Raw genomic sequence first — 23924 nt, 5'->3', positions numbered from 1 at the left:
ATTTTTAAAAGATTCTTTATTTTAATACATAATGTGTATTAGACAGGAGATTATATACATCTAAAAAATAGCCAGATACTAAAAAGCAAAAATTTATTAATATCGTACTAAAAGTAAATAAGGTTGACGTTATGTCAATGAGAAACAGTATGGAAAGTATTCAGCCAAAAAAAAAAAAAACCAATATGAAAGTGGAAACACAAGAAAAAAAAAACTTTGTAAGAAAATTTGAGAATTGCTATTTAATTCCCTTGTCAATTGATGGTATAAGGTCTTATTTTTAAACACAACAGCTTCAAAGGTTGTTTAGCATGATTCACATAGTCCAGCTAGTCACCAGTCTTTGGGTTGAATGATTAGGAACTTTGCAATTCCCTTTATTGAATGATTGGCCAAACTAAAAGCAACATGATTGAATTGATGGCAATGAATAAAAGGTAATAATGGAAAAAGTTGAAAGTTCAAATAACGTATAGAACACCAATGAACATTTAGACCCCTAATAACAAAAAAACCAACACAAGCTTATAATCAAACAATATATGTGCGAAAAATGAAATATAAGCTATAACCAAATTGGTAACACACATTAAACCATATTTAATCACAAACACAGCAATAATTAAACGGTAAAGATAAAGGGAAGAAGGATGCAAACATAAAGATAACACGATGATGTGTTATTGAAGAGAAAACCGAAGTACTCGACGAAAAACCTCTCCACGGCTTTCCAAGCGGTCAATAATCCACTAGAGAATGAAGTTGGGATACATGAATAGTAGAAGACCCTTCAAGCCTAATTTATCCAGTGCACCTAAGCCCTCCAAGCTTCTTGCTCCAACAGGATTATGCTGAACCTTGTCTTCTCTAACTTACCAGATCCCATAATAAGCCTATTGCGTCTGCCATCCTTAGCATCTTCCAATGCTTCCCAAGCTCCAAAAACACTCAACACTCTAAATGGGTGTAGGTAGTGTTTGGGTACAAATCTTCTCTCAATGGGTATGACATTGGGAGAGGGAATGAGAAGAGACTACAAATATTTCTCTCTAAGAATGAGTAGCTCTTTGTAATAGGGTGAGTGTGTTGTAGAAACCTCTCTTAGGGTTTTTTCTCTTTGAATAGCCACACCTACATTTCGTGGGTATAAGGGTTTTTTTAGTAGGGTATGAGATGGAATGTGAAAAGTCAGTTTTCATCCAAACAGGGCATTCTGGTGACTCAACCTCGCGACTGGAACAAGTCGCAAACTAACTGCCTGGTCAGACTGGAAGTTTTGTCCTATAATGCTCCAGCTGTCATGACCCTTCAGCTCCTAGCATGATTCACACGTGTTCCACTTTGGCGACTTGCTAATCACGAGATCTAGTCGCAAGAGTCTTTTGAGTGCACACATCTTGAATTTTCTTCACACTCTCACACACACAACCCTTACATTATTCCCACCTCAATACAGAGGTTTCTACATGCTGAATTACAAGAAAATTTGGCATGGAATAAAGCCAATATATAATTGAATAAATTCAACCTTACAAAAGTGAATGGGAAAATGAAGATGATCGATTGAAGAGGAGAAAAAGAAACTTGATTGTTCGAAAGTGTTTCAAATGAGAGAAGAGATAGAATTATTGAAACAAAAAACAGAGGTGATCACGTGGGCTTGGCCATTGCCTATTGGTTATTGCCTACCACATTTGCATTGTCCCATTATTTGCATTGTCCCATTATTGGCATGTCGTGAATCGAAAGTCTTTTTTTAAGATAGAATCTGAAATCATCAAAGATGATAAGTGCAAATTATTGTGTTCAAGTAAAAAAAGTTTAACTTCTAAAGTCTTTTTTTAATATAGAATCTCAAGTCATCAAAGATGATAAGAGCAAATTATTGTTTCAAGGTTTTAAATTATTTTTAACTTTCATAATTGTTAAGGACATATTTTATGTAGTTGGCTAATCCTTTGACAAAACGTACTTTAGTTGCATTTGGGTAGATCTAGGATGTGCTTAGTACTTCAAAGAACATGTTGTTCAAGTCTAGTATTAAAGCCATGAAGATTGGACAAAGAAACAAGTGAAGAAAAGGTGTTTACTAAAGCTGGATACCTGCTGGACAGCTACTCGACAGTTGCTCGATAGATAGCTATCTATCGAGGTTTAATGAGGCTCGATAAATACTATCTATCAAGGTATCTATCGAGGTTACGAAAATCAGAATTTTTAGATCTGATTTTTGGGCCAGGCTTTTGTATTTGGGTATGGTTTATTTTCTCACAACCCTAGACATATGTAAGGCTTATTTTAGAGGCCATCACATAAGGGAATACAAGGAGAACATATGCAAAAGGTGATCGAAGCCTTATTCTCTCTGAAAGAAGTTACTGCATCTTTGCGCCTTAGGGTTTTGTAACCAAGTGCTTCTTAATCGTCATTATTGATGAAGTGAAGAAATTTGCAACCAACATCTTCTTCTCTAGTTGGTGATTGAAGTCGCATACTGGGATCCATGCAATTCGTTAGTCACGTATTGGGATTCGTGCATCAAAAGGTGGCGTTCATATATTGAAGAGTTCAGAGGTTCTGAAGTGGTAGAAGATTTATGCTGTGAGTTCATCTATAGGGATTGTAGAGTCTAGGGACAAAGGTTTTATACTAGATCTGAAACTTCTCTTTACTATAATGGATTGCTTTTCGGGAAGGTTTCCCCCCAAGTTTGTTATTGTGAAGCTGGTTGGTTTCATTGGTTTTCCTAAGTCATCATATCTTGTCTTATTTACTTTTCCGCTGCATATGATTTTGACATGATATTGAGGTTTGTTTGTTTTAATAAGTTTTATGCATAATAAATTTAATTAACAACTTGGGTTTAAAACTTGTTAATTCTATCAACCAGGGTCTAAATTTCCTAACAAGTGGTATCAAAGCGGGTACACTCTGATTGGATTAATTTCTTGAGTGTGATCCTTGACCCCCATTGTCATAGATCGTGCACAATCTCTTTTGATTCCTCCTTTATTTGATGGAATTAATTATATATACTAGAAAGTTCATATGAAAGTTTTCTTGCAAGCTCTAGGTGAACAGGTATGGCAAGCTGTTGAAGTTGGTTGGATTAAGCCAAAGGAATTGCTGGTGGATTGGGATGATGCAACAATCATAGCGGCAAATTTCAACAGTAGGGCCTCGAATGCTCTGTTTTGTGGGGTGACCAATGAGGAATTCAAAAAAATATCATCCACGGAAGTTGCCAAGGAAGCATGGACTTAGTAGGCAAAATATAGTAAGGTTAAAACATGTGGCATGTGGAAAAAATTGCCTCTCAATAATATGCAATCATTCAAAATAGTCCTTATCTATTAATATTTCTTTCCCCAATCCAAGCTTTAGTAGGTAATTGGGGATTGTGCTTGTAGGGAAAGCTTAGGTAGTCAAAGAACTTTGTACACCATATTTCTTTAAATAAACAAAGAAGTTAATGTTCTCATGTTTTGAACAACAATTCAGACAAATGAGAAAATACAATGTAAGAAAATTCGACAATTTTTATGCAATCCCTTTATCAATTGAGGATATAAAAGATATGGATTTACTTTTTTTTTTTATGCAAGATATTAAGAGGTCGCAATCATTGAATTGACTGATAGGAACCTTGCAGTCCCCACCTCAACTGAGTGATTGGCCAGAAATAAAGTAGGATGAGAATGAAAGTTAATAATGGAAAAATGATTGCTAAAATGAAGAAAAAATTGCTAAAATGAGAAAAAATAAATGTAAATAAATAATCAAAAGTGTTTGGCCATTGTCCACCGCTTTTGCTTTATCCCCTTATGAAGGCTATAATAATGTGGTAGGTTCCAATTAGTTTAATTGGTAAACTCTTCAATAACTAAATAAGAGATTTAGGGTTCAATCCCTACCTACACCAAAAACTGATTGGTATCTTGGTCTGATAATAAACAAAGAAATTGATGTTATCATGGTTCTTTAAATAAACAAAGAAGTTGATGTTCTCATGTTCTAAACAACGATTCGGAAACACGAGAAAATACAATGTAAGAAAATTCGAGACTTGTTATGCAATCCCTTTATCAATTGAGGATATAAAGATATGAATTTTAATTTATTTTTTTTATGCAAGATATTTAGAGGTCGGAATCATTGAATTGAATGATAGGAACCTTGCGGTCCTCACCTCAACCGAGTATTTGGCCAAAACTAAAGTAGGATGAAAATGAAAGTTAATAATGGAAAAATGATTGCTAAAATGAAGACAAAATTGCTAAAATGAGAGAAAGAAACGTAAATAAATAATCAAAAGTGTTTGGCCATTGCCCACTGCTTTCGCTTTATACCCTTATGAAGGCTATAATAATGTGGAAGGTTCCAATTAGTTTAATTGGTAAATTCTCTAATAATTAAATAAGAAATATGGGGTTCAATCACCACCTATACTGAAAACCAATTGGTATCTTGATTTGATAATAAAGAGTTATTATCAAGAGTGGAAGCCATAGGTTGAAACTATTTCTCAAAAAAAAAAAAAAAAAAGAAGCTATAATGATGCGGTGAGATTCGTGAGAATCCTATTGAGCCATGACCATTCTTGTATTTCCTAGCTTAGGTTGGAACATTTCTATCACCCATATATATATAAACTTTTTTGGCATATGATTTTTCATTATATATGCATCATGCAAATTGATTATTAGATTCTGAGTTCGAGATCTCTAAACAAAAAACTTGGGTTATTTTTAAAAGATTCTTTATTTTAATACATAATGTGTATAAGACAGGAGAGTATATACATCTAAAAAATAGCCAAATACTAAAAAGAAAAACTTGATTAATATCGTACTAAAAGTAAATAAGGTTGAAGTTATGTCAATGAGAAACAGTATGGAAAGTATTCAGCCAAAAAAAAAAAAAAAACAGTATGAAAAGTGGAAACACGAGAAAAAAAAAAACATTGTAAGAAAATTCGAGAGTCGCTATTTAATTCCCTTGTCAATTGATGGTATAAGGTCTTATTTTTAAATGCAACAGCTTCGAAGGTTGTTTAGCATGATTCACGTAGTCCAGCTGGTCACCAGTCTTGTGTTGAATGATTAGGAACTTTGCAGTTCCGTTTATTGTGTGATTGGCCAAACTAAAAGCAACATGATTGATTTGATGGCAATGAATGAAAAGTAATAATGGAAAAAGTTGAAAGTTCAAATAACGTAAGAACACCAATGAACATTTAGACCCCTAATAACAAAAATACCAACACAAGCTTATAATCAAACAATATACGTGTGGAAAATGAAATATAAGCTATAACCAAATTGGTAGCACACTCTAAACCATATTTAATCACAAACACAGCAGTAATTAAAAGGTAAAGAGAAAGGGAAGAAGGATGCAAATACAAAAATAACATGATGATGTGTTATTGAAGAGAAAACTGAAGTACTCGGCGAAAAACCTCTCTACGGCCCTTCAAGTCGTCAATAATCCACTAGAGAATGAAGTTGGGATACATGAATAGCAAAAGACCCTCCAAGCCTAATCTATCCAGTGCACCTAAGCCCTCCAAGTTTCTTACTCCAACAGGGTTATGCTAAACCGTGTCTTCTCTAACTTATCAGATCCCACAATAAGCCCATTGCGTCCACCTTCCGTAGCATCTTCCAATGCTTCCCAAGCTCCAAAAACACTCAACACTCTAAATAGGTGTGGGTAGTGTTTAGGTACAAATCTCCTCTCAATGGGTATAACATTGGGAGAGAGAATGAGAAGAGACTACAAAGATTTCTTTCTAAGAATGAGTAGCTCTCTGTAATAGGATGAGTGTGTTGTAGAAACCTCTCTTAGGGTTTTTCTGTCTGAATAGCCACACCTACATTTCATGGGTATAAGGGTATTTTTAGTAGGGTATGAGATGGAATATGTAAAGTCAGTTTTCATCCTAACAAGGCATTCTGGCAACTCAACCTTGCAACTGGAACGAGTCACAAGCTAACTGCCTGGTCAGACTGAAAGTTTTGTCCTATAGTGCTCCAACTGTCATGACCCTTTAGCTCCCTGCATGATTCACACGTGTACCACTTTGGCGACTTGCCAGTCGCGGGATCGAGTTGCGAAACTCCTTTGAGTGCACACATCTTGAGTTTTCTTCACACTCTCTCACACACAACCTTTACATTATTCCCACCTCAATATAAGGTTTCTACATGTTGAATTACAAGAAAATTTGGTATGGAATAAAGCCAATACATAATTGAATAAATTCAACCTCACAAAAGTGAATGAGAAAATGAAGACGATTGATTGAAGAGGGGAAAAAGAAACGTGATTGTGCGAAAGTGTTTCAGATGAGAGAAGAGATAGAATTATTGAAACAAAAAACAGAGGTGATCACGTGGGCTTGGCCATTGCCTATTGGTTATTGCCTACCACATTTGCATTGTCCCACTATTGCCATGTCGAGAATCAAAAGTCTTTTTTTAAGATAGAATCTGAAATCATCAAAGATGATAAGAACAAATTATTGTTTTCAAGTAAAAAAAGTTTAACTTCTAAAGTCTTTTTTTAATATAGAATCTCAAGTCATCAAAGATGATAAGAGCAAATTATTGTCTCAAGGTTTTAAATTATTTTTAACTTTCATAATAGGTCTCTCTCTTTTGAAATTTATGTGTTCTTTAAGAAGGGTCTAACCTAGGTAGCCTACCAACCATGTTAGGACTTCTCATTTGATTACTTTTACCCATAATTTTTTTTTTAAACCTAATTTGATTACATTTTCTTAAGAGGCAAATATAACTTTTATGGTGAACCACTTAGGTGAGCCTATGCTTAGGACCGTCCATCAATAACCTGACTTTGATGAATCTAGCCGACCAATAAAAGTATTCAAACCAACTATTTGGATAGGGACATATCTGCCAAAGGCCTTGAAGCTGAATTGGCACCTCCTCATATACAAAGTGCTAGGGAGTCTAAGAGGAAAAGGGTTTGAGCTGCGGAGTTAGCAGCATGTTGTAATTATCTCTAAAAAAAGAAGAAGATAGGGACAGATCTTGGGCTTTTGCTTTGGCGATGTAATGGTGAGTTTTTGGCTCAATTCTTTAGTGAAGTGAGGTAGGCCCAAAATAATTTGTAAAGGATATCTGTGATTCTGTGTATTTTTTTCACGGATTGAGTAGTTGTATTTTTTATTTTTTTGTGGAATAAGAGCTGACCGAGAAGACGAAATATAGTAAGGTTAAAACATGTGGCATGTAGAAACAATTGTCTCTCAATAATATGCAATCATTCAAAATAGTCCTTATCTATTAATATTTCTTTTAGGTTTTTTTGGGTGATTGAAAAAAGTAGTAATTTCAAATACAATGTAAGAAATTAATGTTCTCATGTTTTGAACAACAATTCAGAAACACGAGAAAATACAATGTAAGAAAATTCGACAATTTTTATGCAATCCCTTTATCAATCGAGGATATAAAAGATATGGATTTACTTCTTTTTTTTATGCAAGATATTCAGAGGTCGCAATCATTGAATTGACTGATAGGAACCTTGCGGTCCCCACCTCAACTAAGTGATTGGCCAGAAATAAAGTAGGATGGGAATGAAAGTTAATAATGGAAAAATGATTGCTAAAATGAAGAAAAAATTGCTAAAATGAGAAAAAATAAACGTAAATAAATAATCAAAAGTGTTTGGCCATTGTCCACCGCTTTTGCTTTATCCCCTTATGAAGGCTATAATAATGTGGTAGGTTCCAATTAGTTTAATTGGTAAACTCTTCAATAACTAAATAAGAGATTTAGGGTTCAATCCCTACCTGCACCAAAAACCGATTGGTATCTTGGTTTGATAATAAAGAATTATCATCAAGAGTGGACGCCATAGGTTAAAACCCTTTCTCACAACAAAAAAAAAAAGCTGTAATGATGTGGTGAGATTCGTGAGAATCCTATTTAGCCATGACCATTCTTGTATTTCCTAGATTAGGTTGTAACATTTCTATCACCCATAATTTCTTTGTCGCGCTCCTCTTGCATTATCCAAATTTTTTTCTATTATAACATAGTGAAGTACCAAAAATAATTTTAACAATTTTTATTTTTACACAGAGTACACATTTAAAAATCTTCTTATATTGTTTTTTTCTATGTTTTTTTTTAAATTTTTTTAGCAAGCATTAACAAATGAAGAGGAGATTCATTTAAAAATAAAAGCGACAAATGGAAAATTAGGCTAAAGAATTTAAAAATCCATGGAGACCTAAATTTGCTAACAATTGCAAAATAATGAAGATAATAATTTAAAAAAAGATATGAAGAATCCATTGATCATGATTTATATACTTTGCAAAGAATGCGACATAATTGCATACACGTGTGTGTGTGTGTGTACACACACATGTGAATATAAAAATGTTATGCAATTAGGATCAATCAAGAGACTGAGTATGGTGGGTGACTTCTAACATCCATGTTGTTGCTTTATAATTGTCTTTAAGAGCAGGCACCCCAGGGATACTTTACAAATTTTTTATAATGCGTTTGGTTGTGTAAAGGCAGATAATTATTCTTCATTTATTAATGATTAATATAAAAGTTGAATGTGGAAACATGAGAAAAAAAAAACTTTGTAAGAAAATTCAAGAATTGCCATTTAATTCCCTTGTCAATTGATGGTATAAGGTCTTATTTTTGAATGCAACAGCTTCGAAGGTTGTTTAGCATGATTCACGTAGTCCAGCTGGTCACCAGTCTTGGGTTGAATGATTAGGAGCTTTGCAGTTCCGTTTATTGTGTGATTGGCCAAACAAAAAGCAACATGATTGATTTGATGGCAATGAATGAAAGGTAATAATGGAAAAAGTTGAAAGTTCAAATAACGTATAGAACACCAATGAACATTTAGACCCATAATAACAAAAATACCAACACAAGCTTATAATCAAACAATATATGTGCGGAAAATGAAATATAAGCTATAACCAAATTGGTAGCACATTCTAAACCATATTTAATCATAAACACAACAGTAATTAAAAGGTAAAGAGAAAGGGAAGAAGGATGCAAACACAAAGATAACACGATGATGTGTTATTGAAGAGAAAACTGAAGTACTCGGCGAAAAACCTTTCCACGGCCCACCAAGCCGTCGATAATCCACTAGAGAATGAAGTTGGGATACATGAATAGCAGAAGAACCTCAAAGCTTAATCTATCCAGTGCACCTAAGCTCTCCAAGCTTCTTACTCCAACAGGGTTATGCTAAACCGTGTCTTCTCTAACTTACCAGATCCCACAATAAGCCCATTGCGTTCGCCTTCCTTAGCATCTTCCAATGCTTCCCAAGCTCCAAAAACACTCAACACTCGAAATGGGTGTGGGTAGTGTTTGGGTACAAATCTCCTCTCAATGGGTATAACATTGGGAGAGAGAATGAGAAGAGACTACAAATATTTCTCTCTAAGGGTGAGTGTGTTGTAGAAACCTCTCTTAGGGTTTTTCTCTCTAAATAGCCACACCTACATTTCATGGGTATAAGGGTATTTTTTAGTAAGGTATGAGATGGAATGTGAAAATTCATTTTTCATCCAAACAGGGCATTCTGGTGACTCAACCTCGCAACTAGAATGAGTCACAAGCTAACTGCTTGGCCAGACTGGAAGATTTGTCCTATAGTGCTCCAGCTGTCATGACCCTTCAGCTCCTTGCATGATTCACATGTGTGCCACTTTGGCAACTTGCCAGTTGCGAGACTCCTTTGAGTGCACACATCTTGAGTTTTCTTTACACTCTCTCACACACAACCCTTACATTATTCCCACCTCAATACAAGGTTTCTACATGCTGAATTACAAGAAAATTTTGTATGAAATAAAGCCAACATATAATTGAATAAATTCAACCTTACAAAAGTGAATGGGAAAATGAAGACGATCGATTCAAGAGGAGAAAAAGAAACGTGATTGTGCGTAAGTGTTTCAGATGAGAGAAGCGATAGAATTATTGAAACAAAAAATGGAGGTGATCACGTGGGCTTGGCCATTGCCTATTGGTTATTGCCTACCACATTTGCATTGTCCCATTATTGCCACGTCGAGAATCAAAAGTCTTTTTTTGAGATAGAATTTGAAATCATCAAAGATGTTAAGCGCAAATTATTGTTTTCAAGTCGAAAAAGTTTAACTTCTAAAGTCTTTTTTTAATATCGAATCTCAAGTCATCAAAGATGATAAGAGCAAATTATTGTTTCAATGTTTTAAATTATTTTTAACTTTCATATTAGGTCTCTCTCTTTTGAAAGTTATGTGTTCTTTAAGAAGGGTCTAACCTAGGTAGCCTACCAACCATGTTAGGACTTCTTATTTGATTACTTTTACCCATAATTTTTTTTAAAAAAAAAAAAAAACCTAATTTGATTACATTTTCTTAAGAGGCAAATATAACTTTTATGGCGAACCATTTAGGTTAGCCTATGCTTAGGACCGTCCATCAATAACCTGATTTGATGAATCTAGCCGACCAATAAAAGGATTCAAACCAACTATTTAGATAGGGACATATTTGCCAAAGGCCTTGAAGTTGAATTGACACCTCCTCATGTACAAAGTGCTTGGAGGTCTAAGAGGAAAAGAGTTTGAGCAGCGGAGTTAGTAACATGTTATAATTATCTCAAAAAAAAAAAAGATAGGGACAGATCTTGGGCTTTTGCTTTGGCGATGTAATGGTGAGTTTTTGGCCCAATTCTTTAGTGAAGTGAGGTAGGCCCAAAATAATTTGTAAAGGATATCTGTGATTTTGTGTATTTCTTTACGTATTGAGTAGTTTTATTTCTTATTTTTTTGTGGAATAAGAGCTAACTGAGTAGGCGAAATATAGTAAGGTTAAAACATGTGGCATGTGGAAACAATTGTCTCTCAATAATATGCAATCATTCAAAATAGTCCTTATCTATTAATATTTCTTTCCTCAATCCAAGCTTTAGCAGGTAATTGGGGATTGTGCTTGTAGGGAAAGCTTAGGTAGTCAAGGAACTTTGTAGACATAGTTCTTTAAATAAACAAAGAAGTTGATGTTCTCATGTTTTGAACAACGATTTAGAAACACGAGAAAATACAATGTAAGAAAATTCGAGAATTGTTATGCAATCCCTTTATCAATTGAGGATATGAAAGAAATGAATTTACTTTATTTTTTTTATGCAAGATATTTAGAGGTCGCAATCATTGAATTGAATGATAGGACCCTTGCTGTCCCCACCTCAATCGAGTGATTGGCCAAAACTAAAGTAGGATGATAATGAAAGTTAATAATGGAAAAATGATTGCTAAAATGAAGAAAAAATTGCTAAAATGAGAAAAAGAAACGTAAATAAATAATCAATAATGTTTGGCCATTGTCCACCGCTTTTGCTTTATCCCCTTATGAAGGCTATGATAATGTGGTAGGTTCCAATTAGTTTAATTGGTAAACTCTTCAATAATTAAATAAGATATTTGGGGTTCAATCCCTACCTACAACAAAAACCGATTGGTATCTTGGTTTGATAATAAACAAAGAAGTTGATGTTATCATGGTTCTTTAAATAAACAAAGAAGTTGATGTTCTCATGTTCTGAACAACGATTCGGAAACACGAGAAAATACAATGTAAGAAAATTCAAGAATTGTTATGCAATCCCTTTATCAATTGAGGATATAAAGATATGAATTTTACTTTTTTTTTTATGCAAGATATTCAGAGGTCGCAATCATTGAATTGAATGATAGGAACCTTGCGGTCCCTACCTCAACCGAGTATTTGGCCAAAACTATAGTAGGATGAAAATGAAAGTTAATAATAGAAAAATGATTGTTGAAATGAAGACAAAATTGCTAAAATGATAGAAAGAAACGTAAATAAGTAATCAAAAGTGTTTGGCCATTGCCCACTGCTTTTCCTTTGAGTGCACACATCTTGAGTTTTGTTCACACTCTCTCACACACAACCCTTACATTATTCTCACCTTAATACAAGGTTTCTACATGCTGAATTACAAGAAATTTGGCATGGAATAAAGCCAACACATAATTGATTAAATTCAACCTTACAAAAGTGATGGGAAAATGAAGACGATCGATTGAAGAGGAGAAAAAGAAACATGATTGAGTGAAAGTGTTTTAGATGAGAGAAGAGATAGAATTATTGAAACAAAAAACAGAGGTGATCATGTGGGCGTGGCCATTGCCTATTGGTTATTGCCTACCATATTTGCATTGTCTCACTATTGCCATGTTGAGAATTAAAAGTCTTTTTTAAGATAGAATCTGAAATCATCAAAGATGATAAGCGCAAATTATTGTTTTCAAGTAAAAAAAGTTTAACTTCTAAAGTCTTTTTTTAATATAGAATCTCAAGTCATAAAAGATGATAAGAGCAAATTATTGTTTTCAAGGCAAAACAATTTGACTACAACTTATTATGTGATGATTAAAAATATTATATTTGTGTAATTTTAGTCACTTGATTTTAAAAAAAAGACATATAACTTATTTAAGTAATATATATGTAATACACATGCATATAGATAGTTTTATAAATTGTCATATAATCAGTTAAAAAAAGATAATTTTAATCCAATTTAGAGTTAAACATTTTACTTTCATCATCATTCTGACATTCCTTGTGACGGAGAGGAGCAAGGCTTACAGATAATCCATATTACATTTTTTAATATGTTACGTCTTTTAAGGGAAAAAAATGCTTATAAAATAATACAAAATTTACCTCTTAACTAGTTTGAAAGAATATCCCTCAACCGACTATGTGTCAATTTATAATTTATAACATTATCCATGTATATTATTTAAATAACTCACATAACTCATTAAAAAATTCATGCAACTAAAAGTTTAAAAGTATAAACGGATGGTATTTTTAACTGTTACGTAGAGGTATGAGAAAGATTCCTCCAAACTAGTTTCGAGACAAATTATTAGAGCATTACACAAACTTTTTTCCATAAAAAGAATAAAGCATACAATTAGGTGGATTAAAACCTTTTCTACTCTACTTTGATTTAAAAAAAAAAAAATTACATTGGATTATGTATTTTTTTTTTTTTTTAAAAGTAAAAGATAGAAAACATTTGATTATGTGTACATGATGTAACATTCTAAGATCACATTGGCACATTCCACTAATAAATATGGGTTGATAATTGATAAAATAAAATAAGTGTTGAAAAATGATGGTAAGTGATTTTAAAGGACATGTGATGTTATATATGTGGAACGTAATTTCAATAATTATCATATGTAAAAATCCCAATTTCCACCTTCCAATACCAATATGCCACATCAAATTTTTACAAATTAAAAAATAAATATTAATATGTTGGATTATATATTAAGTATATTAATTATTATTATTATTATGGGAAAATATATGGTTATGTCAAGTGTTCTAGCGCATTCTTCTTAAGCCAAATTCGAATTCATAGAATTTAGAATTGGGTTGTATGATATGTATTAGGAAATATTTAACGACTATTTCATTTCATGCCTATGTTATCATAAAACTTATAGCATATATTATTTTTTTCAATAGTTTTTATATTGAGTAATTCTACAACCATAAATTATTTTATAATATTTTTACAAACTCTTTTTGCAACCAAATTTTTATTAATTCTCATCTAGGCCCATCAATAACATCACTTTTTTGTTTACCAATAATCACTCACCATATCAACAATTTGTAAAAGTTTTTTGTAAAAAAGTTTACATCTCTATCATTTTCCTTTTATATTCATTCACTACAAAAAACGCGCGCTATAGCCGCGTTTTTTAGCCGCGTTTATAAAAAAAAGCGGCTATACCTGACCTATAGCCGCGTTTAAAAGAAACGCGGCTATAGACCAAACCTATAGCCCCGTTTCCTAGAAACGTGGCTTCAGACCCAATCTATAGCTGCGTTTTGTTAAACGCGGCCATAGGTTCGGTCTGAAGCCGCGTTTCTAGTGCCTTGAGCTGCGTTTTACGTCCGGACTATAGCCGCGTTTATCAAAACGCGGCTATAGGTCCAGACAAATATATTTTTTTTAATAGGGTGCTATGTACAGTAGAACAAATTTTTTTTTATATATAAGGGAGGGCCTATAGCCGCGTTTCTGAAAACGCGGCTATAGATCCAGTCAAATAATATATATATATTTTAAAAACATGACCTGTGCATCCGAATAAATTTTTTTTTTTATAAGGGAGGGGCTATAGCCGCGTTTCTGAAAACGCGGCTATAGGTCCAGTAAAATAATATATATATTTTAAAAAGATTACCTGTGCATCCGAATAAATTTTTTTTTTATAAGGGAGGGGCTATAGCCGCGTTTCTGAAAACGCGGCTATAGGTGCAGTCAAATAATATATATATATTTTTTAAAAGGATGACCTATGCATCCGAATAAATTTTTTTAGTATAAGGGAGGGGCTATAGCCGCGTTTTCAAAAACGCGGCTATAGGTAACACCAATTAAAAACCCCAGAACCCACTTTCCCACCTACCCCCACTCTTATCTTTTCTTTCTTATCTTTTCTTTCTTTCGTCCATCTCTGCTTTCCTGGGTTCTTTCTTTCTTTCTTCTCTGCAAGTCACGCCGAACTCCTTTCTTTCTCTTTTTTTTTTTTTTTTCCTTCTTCTCTCCAACACAGCTCTTTTTTTTTTTGTTTCTTTGCTGCTGCTTCTTTTCTTTTTTCTCTCTTTCCTTCTTTTTTCTCTCGTTCCTTCTTTTTTCTTTCAACACAACGCACACTCCTCTCACCGGTACACTCCACACCACCTTATACTTCATTTTTCAAGCAAGGGTCACTGGAAAACTTCATAAGAAAAGCTAAAGGCTCACTCATCTCTACTATTTGAGGTAAAAATTCTCTAATTTTTTAATGGGTATTATACTTTTTCTAGAAGTTATTTTTGCTATTGTGTTGCTGATATTGTGCTTATGTTTAAATAGGTTTGTGTTCTTGAGCTTTTGTGTTCTTTGAATGGATTTAGTGTTAAATTTGGATTGGTTTTGTTTAAATTTGGAGCACGTTGCATTTGTACTGTCAGTATATGGTGTTTGATTTTGAATTTTTTGGGTGTGTTTGATTTTAAACTTTTTGGGTTTGTGTTTGATTTTGAATTTTTTGGGTTTGTGTTTAATTTAAAAATTCTTTTTGTTTGAATTTTGAATTTTTCGGGGAAAAAAAACCCAGAAAATTATTTTTGTTTAAAAAAAAAAAGCTGAATTTTTGAATTTTTTGGGGAAAAAAAAACCCCAGTAAATTTTTTTTTTTTGTTTTTAGGGAGGGGCTATAGCCGCGGTTTAAACGCAGCTCAAGTCTGGTCTGTAGCCGCGTTTTTAAAAAACGCGGCTATAGACCTAAAGCCTATAGCCATGGTTCAAAAACGCGGCCTCAGGTCAAGTCTGTAGCCGCGTTTTTAAAAACGCGGCTATAGACCCCCAGGGTCTGTTGCTGCGCCGCTTAGGCCGGGGTTGTAAACGCAGCCATAGAAAACGCGGCTTCAGGTCTATAGCCGCGTTTTCGGTGTCTATAGCCGCGTTTTTGAAACGCGGCTATAGACCCCGTTTTTTGTAGTGATTGAATATCAAGAATTTGTATCTTGGCATGGTTACATGTACAATTTTTTTATAATTAATTTACATTTATAAACAATTATTGAGGTTGCTTCAATACAGCTTGAAGGCCCGGTCAGAAGTTTTAACTTTTAACATTAAATTTTAAATGATACTATTGACTAAGTCAAGTTACACTTATATACTTTAAATACACCTAATAAATTTTCAAGGTGCAAATTAACATCCCATAAAAGAAAGGTGCAAAATTTAACATAATTTGTGGAATTACAATTAGTTGTACTCGTAATCCTTATATAGTACAAATCTATTGATACAAATCTATTGATACAAATCTCATATCTTACTGCTTTTGTTTTATTTTGTGCTCCACTAATTATGATATGTTATGTATTTGATTCTTTTTCTCAATTCTATAAGAAAATTCAAATAAATACATGATAAGTGTGATTGTCGAAACACTAAAAATAAGATAGAAGATTTGTATAATTGAAATCCAAGTCTACCTCATAAATAACCAATTAGGTTCAAAATTTGGAAAATTACAAAATTTGGGCTAATCTTAGTTTGTACATGAAATCAAAATGGCTTAAGTTATAAACTTCTCATAGAAAAATGGACAATTGTTCTCAATTCAAAGGCTCTACCTTCACAATTGGATGTATGCCACTTTGGGAGGTTTTTTTAAAACTTAAAACAGACCAATCAGTTTTTGGCAACCCACAAGCAGGATGGCAGAGCCATCATCACAGACAATAACGAAAGATGGCTTAATGGTTTTTCTAGAAATAAAAGCACCACCTTAAGCATTATAGAAAAATTGTGAAAGTTATGTGATGGCCTCAACATGGCAATGGAATCCAATATCCACATGCTTTTCATAGAAGAAGATCCAATCGGTTATCTCTCCCCGAGAGAGACTCTAACCTACGGTTTTGAATGAGTCAAGTCGAGCTAAGTTTTAAAAGTTTAGATTTGTTTATTTTATTTTGAACATAAGTCAAGCTTGAACTCATTACTAAACAAGATTATATGTTTAAATTTGGACATTTTTTGTCGAACAAGTCTGAATATTCATGAGCTACTTGATTAACTTATTCTTTCCTTTTTTCATATAGAATAAGAGCATGACAAAAATAAATATGAAATAAAATTACCCTTCACAAATCTATGAATTAATTTTTACCACGAATGAGCTATTTATATTATCAATGAACTTCAAATAATAATTTAATGTCATATAAACCTATTTATAAGCATATACAATTAAATCTCAAGTCTATATAAGTATATTTTTAAACAAATATAAATATAATATATAGCTAAATTGAGCTTCATGTTCGTAAAATTATATTCACGAACACATTATTATGTTTGACTTTGGATGTTTAAATTGTTGAGCCTAAACTTGGACTTGGGCTAAGTTTGACTCGTTTGCTAAACAAATGAATATTAGTAAGCATTTTTCTTGAGTTAGGTTTTTTTTTTAAATTTTTAAAAATTTTTGATTTAGAAACACACACACATAAGGGTGAGAGGATAAGGTTCTAACACAAAAATACACATCAAATTTCATTAAAAAATCATGATAACTTTTAAGAGAGGGTGTACATAACATATTGTTCTATAATGGAATTATGGCATCCCAAGGGGCATCAGCTAGTTTATCATAAAATATAGGGTCGGCTTCATTTTATTTCTCATACATTACTTTAGTTATGATTTTTTTTTTTAGAATACTAAGTATTTTTAATACACACAAGGGAAAAGAAAAAAATGTTTTAAATAAACTAATAGTGGTGTATATTCAAACAATAAGTTTCAAATTGAACTGTGCATTTATCATCCTACAATATTTGTAATAACTGTAGTATAGATAAAAATTAACGTAATTGAAAAAGGAGGAAGAGGGAAGCGAACAAGGGTGAATCACAACTTATTTCTCTTGCTAAGCGTTAACTCTACTATTTCTAGCTTTTGGTGTGTTATAACTGATTAATTAAATCCACTTTTCAGTTCCCAAAAAAAAATCCACTTTTCTGATTTTTTATTAAAAAAAATCCTCTTTTCACGCAACCAATTGTCTTATAATGTGTCTCATTTCTGTTAATCATGCAAGTTTAACCGCACTTATTAATACGGCACAGTTTGATTGAGATCTTGTTCTTAGATTTTTTTATAAGAAAAGTATAAATTGCATCCTCTTGTTCTTATACTTTTCAAAATTAGATTTCTAAACCGACAAAAAAAAAAAATCTCATTGCGGGACCCAGAGCGTGCTAAAGTTTATAAAAAGATAAGAAAAGAGATGACGTAATGATAATATAGAAATGTTCACGTCATGTATTATAAGATATGGTTGGTTGCATTTGCAGCATTATATATTTCCTTATCGGGTAGTTCATTTGATCACTACGAGAAGCACATGAGAGAGTTGATACTCCAGATAGTTTGCACTTACAGACACAGTTACGGGCTCAATATTGTTTCCGCTGCAAAGTACCGACACAATTAATAACTGAGGTACTCTTTCATAACATTTCCAATATTTAAGTTCCTTTGTCTATATATATTATGTTCTCGTTATAATTAGCAACTGAAATAATCTTTTTTCATCCTAAATTTTTAATATTGCAAAAAGCACCATCCAACTATATATAGTCGCTGAACTTTAACGTCGATATAGCATGTCTTGCCTCTCACAAACTATATAATAGATCTTGAGATTCTCAATCAATATTGAGCATTGCGTTCATTTACTGTATTTTAATTCGTAATATTTTTGTTTTCCAGTGCTTGTCTTTTTCAATTCTTTGAATTAATTTTTAGCTTTGATTTGGTTAAAATGTTGATATAAATATCACCACCTTTCCCGAATTTAGGATAGATGGCGACTTAGTTTTAAATCATCAATGGCAGCACCATGCAAGAATTACTTGCTGAATTTTCTGCCAATATTTATTAACGGACAATAACATGTTTTGCCCCTCACAAACTTTAATTATAGTAGTTGCTTCGATTCTCAAGTAAGATAATAATTTTAGTATGATAAATTCTCACACATTTTGCTACGAATGTCTTATAAGATAGACTGTAACTGATTGTTTGTCACTATCACAAAAATGATAAATCCCCCTGTTTGTCATTGTCTTTTAATTTGTAATTTCTATCATATTCTCTTTCCATTGTTTGCCTTTTTATTTCAATTAATTCTTAGCTTGAATTTGCATTGGAATGTTGATACAAATATCACAAATGATAATCATTGGTCTCGTTTTTAGTATTTCCTTTTAAACTTCGTAATATGTCATGTATCTAGTCTCCATCTCTCTTGCTTCTAAATTTTTGTTATTTTTTATTAAAAGATGTGTAATAATATGTGAATGGTGAAGTATAATGTGAGCACTCATGGTAAAATAAAACAATTTTATTCAGAATATCATCACCTTTCCCTCATCTAGGATAGATGGGAAATTTTACCAGTCTTTTCCCTCATATTCTATTATTTGGAAGGCAATTTGAGATGCAACTTAGATTCTGATTTTAGGAGAGACAAAATTATTGTTAATCTATAACAGGTTTTTTACACATGATAGAGTTATTTTATGATATTTTTTTCAAGTCAAATACAACTTATATAAATTATAATATTTTTGTTAATATAAATTCATAAAATGAAAAATTATGAAAATTTTAAAATATTATATATAAAATTGAAATTGATAGTAACTAAACTTTTGAGTTTATTAGGTAATCATTTTTATATTTACTATTTATATACATATCTAAATGTTAAAAAATAAATTATTACATTTAGAATTTGTACTTAGTTTGTTAGTTTTTATCACTTTTGAAAGGCAATGATAATTTTGAGATTGAATCTCAAACCGCAACTTGTCACTTTTGGCAGAAGGAAATTGTTATCTCAAGTTTCCCTTTATTGGTAATTAAAGAAACTCACTGTTTATCACACACACACACACACACAAACCCTCACACAAAAGGTAATATGAGCTTCGACCAACATGATTTGAATTTTTGGATTGTGTGCATATTCAAGTCTCTATCTCTTGGAATTATCCACTCTTCTGCCAACGTGCTTCATTTGTCTCTCATGATCTTCGATCTTTTCTTCTCTGCTTTTCACATCTAAATTGCTGAACATTACATTAGATCAATCAATTTCCTTTCATTATATATTTCTCTCTGACTAAACTCTTGAACTTCCTTGAATGCAATCTTGAGCTAACATGCTTTATATATTCAAAAGACCTCCACAAAATAATTAACATCCTTAATGAAAAAAAAAATTCACTTGAGATATTATTCACATGTAAAATTTCTTTAAAATAAGGTTTGGGGTGTTACAATCAATTTCATTCATAATATATTGGAAAGAATATTATTAATCTATACATAATTAAAGTGAAAGTTCAACAATTAAGCTAATCTGCTTTAATTTTGTGTTACACTTTCTTAAATTAGATTGTAAAACTACTCTAATTTTATACCAAGTATCCATACAATTTTAATACTTCCAATTCGCTTAGAGCATTCACATCATCAATTCATGTAAAAAATTCTTTATTTTATTATAAGAACCTACTTTTACTATTTTACTTAATCACTTTTTAAAACACATCATATTAGATTATTTATTCAACATTGTATTTTATTTATATAATCATTTCTCATTTTTATATTATTTTTGTTTTCTCTCTCTCTCTCTCTCTATTTTAGTAACCGTTTCTCTCCTCTCAACCCTCATGTCTCTCTCACCCTAGCTCTCTCTTCCAAATTCCAATGTCCCTCTCTAAGATCTCTCATCTTAGCTCTCTCTTTGGCAAACAAAGAAATCTCTCTCTATCGAACTTGTTAGAGAATCAGAGACTTAAAAAAACTGTGTGGGTGTGTGTGTCTTTGAAGCTTGAAGAGGCTATTTTCTTTATAAACAATCCATCTATTGTTCAGGGCTGTACAATAAAGCAGATATTCATTTCATTTAATAAAGAAGCTATCCGTGCCAATTTCCATTTATGCACGAGTAACGTGACGGACAAAAAAAAAAAAGAAAAAAAGAAAGAAAAAAGAATATATATCCTTTCATGGCTTAGTTTGATCGCTACGAGAGAACCCTAGATCGCATCAGTTGTTGATAGTTTGTACTTACAGGTACAAGGATTCTGCTACTAAACAAATTAATAAGTGAGGTAGGCTTTCATAACATTTCCCTGTTCAGGTTCCTTTGCCTATATATTTATTTATTCTCTTATTATTAGCATTCAGAAATTATCTTCTTATCCTAAATCTTCAATGCCATCAGTTATTTGTTGAAATCTCTGTCAATATTTAATGGAAACTAAAACGTTTTACCTCTCACAACCTTTATAATTGTTGCTGGGATTTTCAATTCATATTAAGCTTTTCCTTCATTGAGTGTCTTTCAATTAATTCTTAGCTTTGGTTTGATTGGAATGTTGATACAAATACCACGAATAAAAATCATTGGTCTCATTTTTAGTATTTTATTTTATGCTTCATCAACTGTTTCTTTTCATCTTCTTTTATCTTTTATTTTCTTGAACTTTATATTTTTTTTTGAAGGATGTATGGTAAACTATAATTGGTAAAACAAGAAATGAATCACTCATAATAGAATAGATAATATTTATTCCAAATATCATTGTCTTTCCCCTATCTACAATAGATGGGATTTTACCCGTCATTTCTTCCATATTCTATCTTTGTAAAGACAATTCTTGAGATGCAATAATTGGAATGCCACTAATTCCGTTGTTGTAAAGCTCATGCATAGTGATAGAGTCAGGATTTTATTTTTAGAGGAAGTAACATTTGTTCTTATATGTAGAGATTTTTACATATGATTGAGTTATTATATGATATATTTTTTTAAGTAGGTACAATTTATGCGAATTATAATATTTTAGTATATAAACTTATAAAATAATCAAATATATATATATATATATATATATATATATATATATATATATGTGTGTGTGTGTGTGTGTGTGTGTGTGTGTGTGTGTGTGTGTGTGTGTGGTGAACAAACACAAACCCTTGAAACTTGATAGTTAACTTGAAAACAGTACTAAAATTTTGAGTTTATTATGTGCAGAGGTGAATTCCCAACAACTTCGGGCTCATTGGGCCTGAACCCCTAATTAATTTGTATTCTATTTTAGGTTTAGCCCACAATGGAAATCTCAAAAAAAAAAAAAAAAAAAAACGTTTGGCTAATGAATGATGGTTTAAAACAGTTATGTAATGGTTATTTGCTAGAAATTTGACTAGTGTTCTAGGAGAATATCAAATAGCCGAGGTGTCCCTTGGGTGTCTCAAACTAAATCACTTTTCCCAAGTACTATATTCTAGTTTATCTCCTTTTTCTAGTGTTTCTCTCCTTGAATTAATGTTCCCACCCTTAACATTGACCCCTTCCTTCATTTTTATACCCTTTTGTTAGTGGATCTATCATGATGGGAAAATATTCTGCGTATATGTGGGTCCCTCCACTTGTGGGGCCTGGGTGGCTTTTTGGATCTAGGCTACTATTCTAGCGTGTCTAATCGTGTGTCAGGAATGGAATTCCCAACTCTGCTGTTGAAATGATTTTCTAGTAATTTGTACCTTATGTCGAATTTTGTGCTTAACTAGCAAACTCTCCTAAGGCACTACTTTCCCTCCTTGAGGGGGGGAGGGGGATTGGGTTTTTTTTAGATCTTGTCACCGAGGATACATTAGCCCTTGGGTATTTCAGCTTGGTGCTTATTATGTCTAGGTTGGACCTTGAGCTAACAATTCTCCGCTTGGGCACTATATGGGCCAAACTCTTGTTCTTAGAGTATACACCCACATGGATAGTTGCCATTGCCTTCTTCGTTATTGTTTTAATATCTTTATGTGCTGAGCGTGGCCTTCATCTACTTGGAAAGGTATTCAAACTCTTTTGTCGCAACCTAGTAACATCATTATTATAATGCATATATAGTAATGTAGTACCTCTTTAATTTGCTAGTCTTCTCTATATTCGTGGATTGATCTTTCTTTGGCTTTTGGCTGGAAAATACTTGGCCAAATTTCTCTCTCATTTCTAGGTTGTGGAATTCTAGTCTGTCTTGCTTTATTCATGTCAAATTTGATTTAACTTGCTCAAATTCTACTAAAATTGTTGGTTGCATTTTGACCCAAGAAAGTTGTTTCTATATTCCTTTCTTCTTCTTGTTCTCCAGAGCTAGCTTTTGATTCACTATTGAAGTCACAAATTTAACTGCTTCACTGATCCAGTTTTGACTTTACAATGATCAAATGTAAGTTTTATTCTTAGTTCTAAACTAAATAAGCATAAGATGAGATGGTCTTTTTGACAAAATTAAGAGATTTATTTATTATTATTTTTTATTTTGCAAAGTCTAATCAATGTGCTACTGATTTTGTTGTTGTTGCAGTACTAATGCTTTTAGCGTTCATTTCCCTTCTATTAACTTTAACGGTCTTTCAAGGTTTCACAAGTCCCATATGCATACCAACTCATCTTTCATCTACCATGTTTTCATGTAAGATGGGGGCTGTTTCCTCCAATGGTTTTGAACATTACTCTAATCCTTCACCACCACCACCACCTCCTCCACCTCCACCACCCTCCAACTCCACCTCCACCTCCACCTCCATCTCCAACTTCGCCTCTAACTGCACCTCCAACTGCACCTCCAACAACTCCACCTCCGGCTCCAGCTCCAGCTCCACCACCAGCACCACCACCAGTACCACCAGCAGCACCACCCCCAGCACCACCACCAGCACCACCGCCACCAATGTCTCCATCTCCATCGACCTCCACCTCGACCTCGACCGCCACCACCCTCCTCCTTCTCCTCCTCCACCTCCACCTCCACCTCCATCAACCCGTATTAAAAAAAAACAAGAAGAAGAAGAAGAAGAAGAAGATGAAAGAGGACACCAAGAACAAGGATTAAAAGAAAGGACCCAAGAGAAGAGGATGGCAAAAGCCTAACTTTGGGTGTTTCAAGAAGGATTTGAGAAGAGAAGAGGATGTTAACAAGAGAAGAGATAAAAGTGAGATTTGAAAGCTCTGGGTACCAGATATTTATAATTTAAATTCTCCTCTTAGGATAAAATCTTCCTCTTAGAAATTCTCATACTTTCAAAGCCTGTAACTCATAACAGTTCTCAAGCTTTGCTGCTTATCCAGTTAATTACTGTAATCTTGTAATTATTGCTACTACTGTAAGTGTTTCGAATTATTTTCAATACACAACTGT

General features: G+C 32.8%; 1 protein-coding gene across 1 annotated transcript; it reads left to right on the top strand.

The window, feature by feature from the left end:
* Positions 1–18060: 18060 nt before the first annotated feature.
* Positions 18061–23924, top strand: LOC142629147 (uncharacterized). Its single transcript, XM_075803130.1, has 3 exons — positions 18061–18144; positions 22875–22952; positions 23091–23924. Exons 2-3 carry the CDS (start codon positions 22943–22945, stop codon positions 23654–23656), a joined length of 576 nt encoding a protein of 191 aa, XP_075659245.1. The 5' UTR covers positions 18061–18144; positions 22875–22942; the 3' UTR covers positions 23657–23924.

The sequence above is a fragment of the Castanea sativa genome, chromosome 1, assembly GCF_040712315.1.
Source record: "Castanea sativa cultivar Marrone di Chiusa Pesio chromosome 1, ASM4071231v1".
Taxonomy (NCBI): Eukaryota; Viridiplantae; Streptophyta; class Magnoliopsida; order Fagales; family Fagaceae; genus Castanea; species Castanea sativa.
The sequence above is the reverse complement of the archived record's forward strand: the minus strand, read 5'-3'. Positions and strand labels throughout refer to the sequence as shown.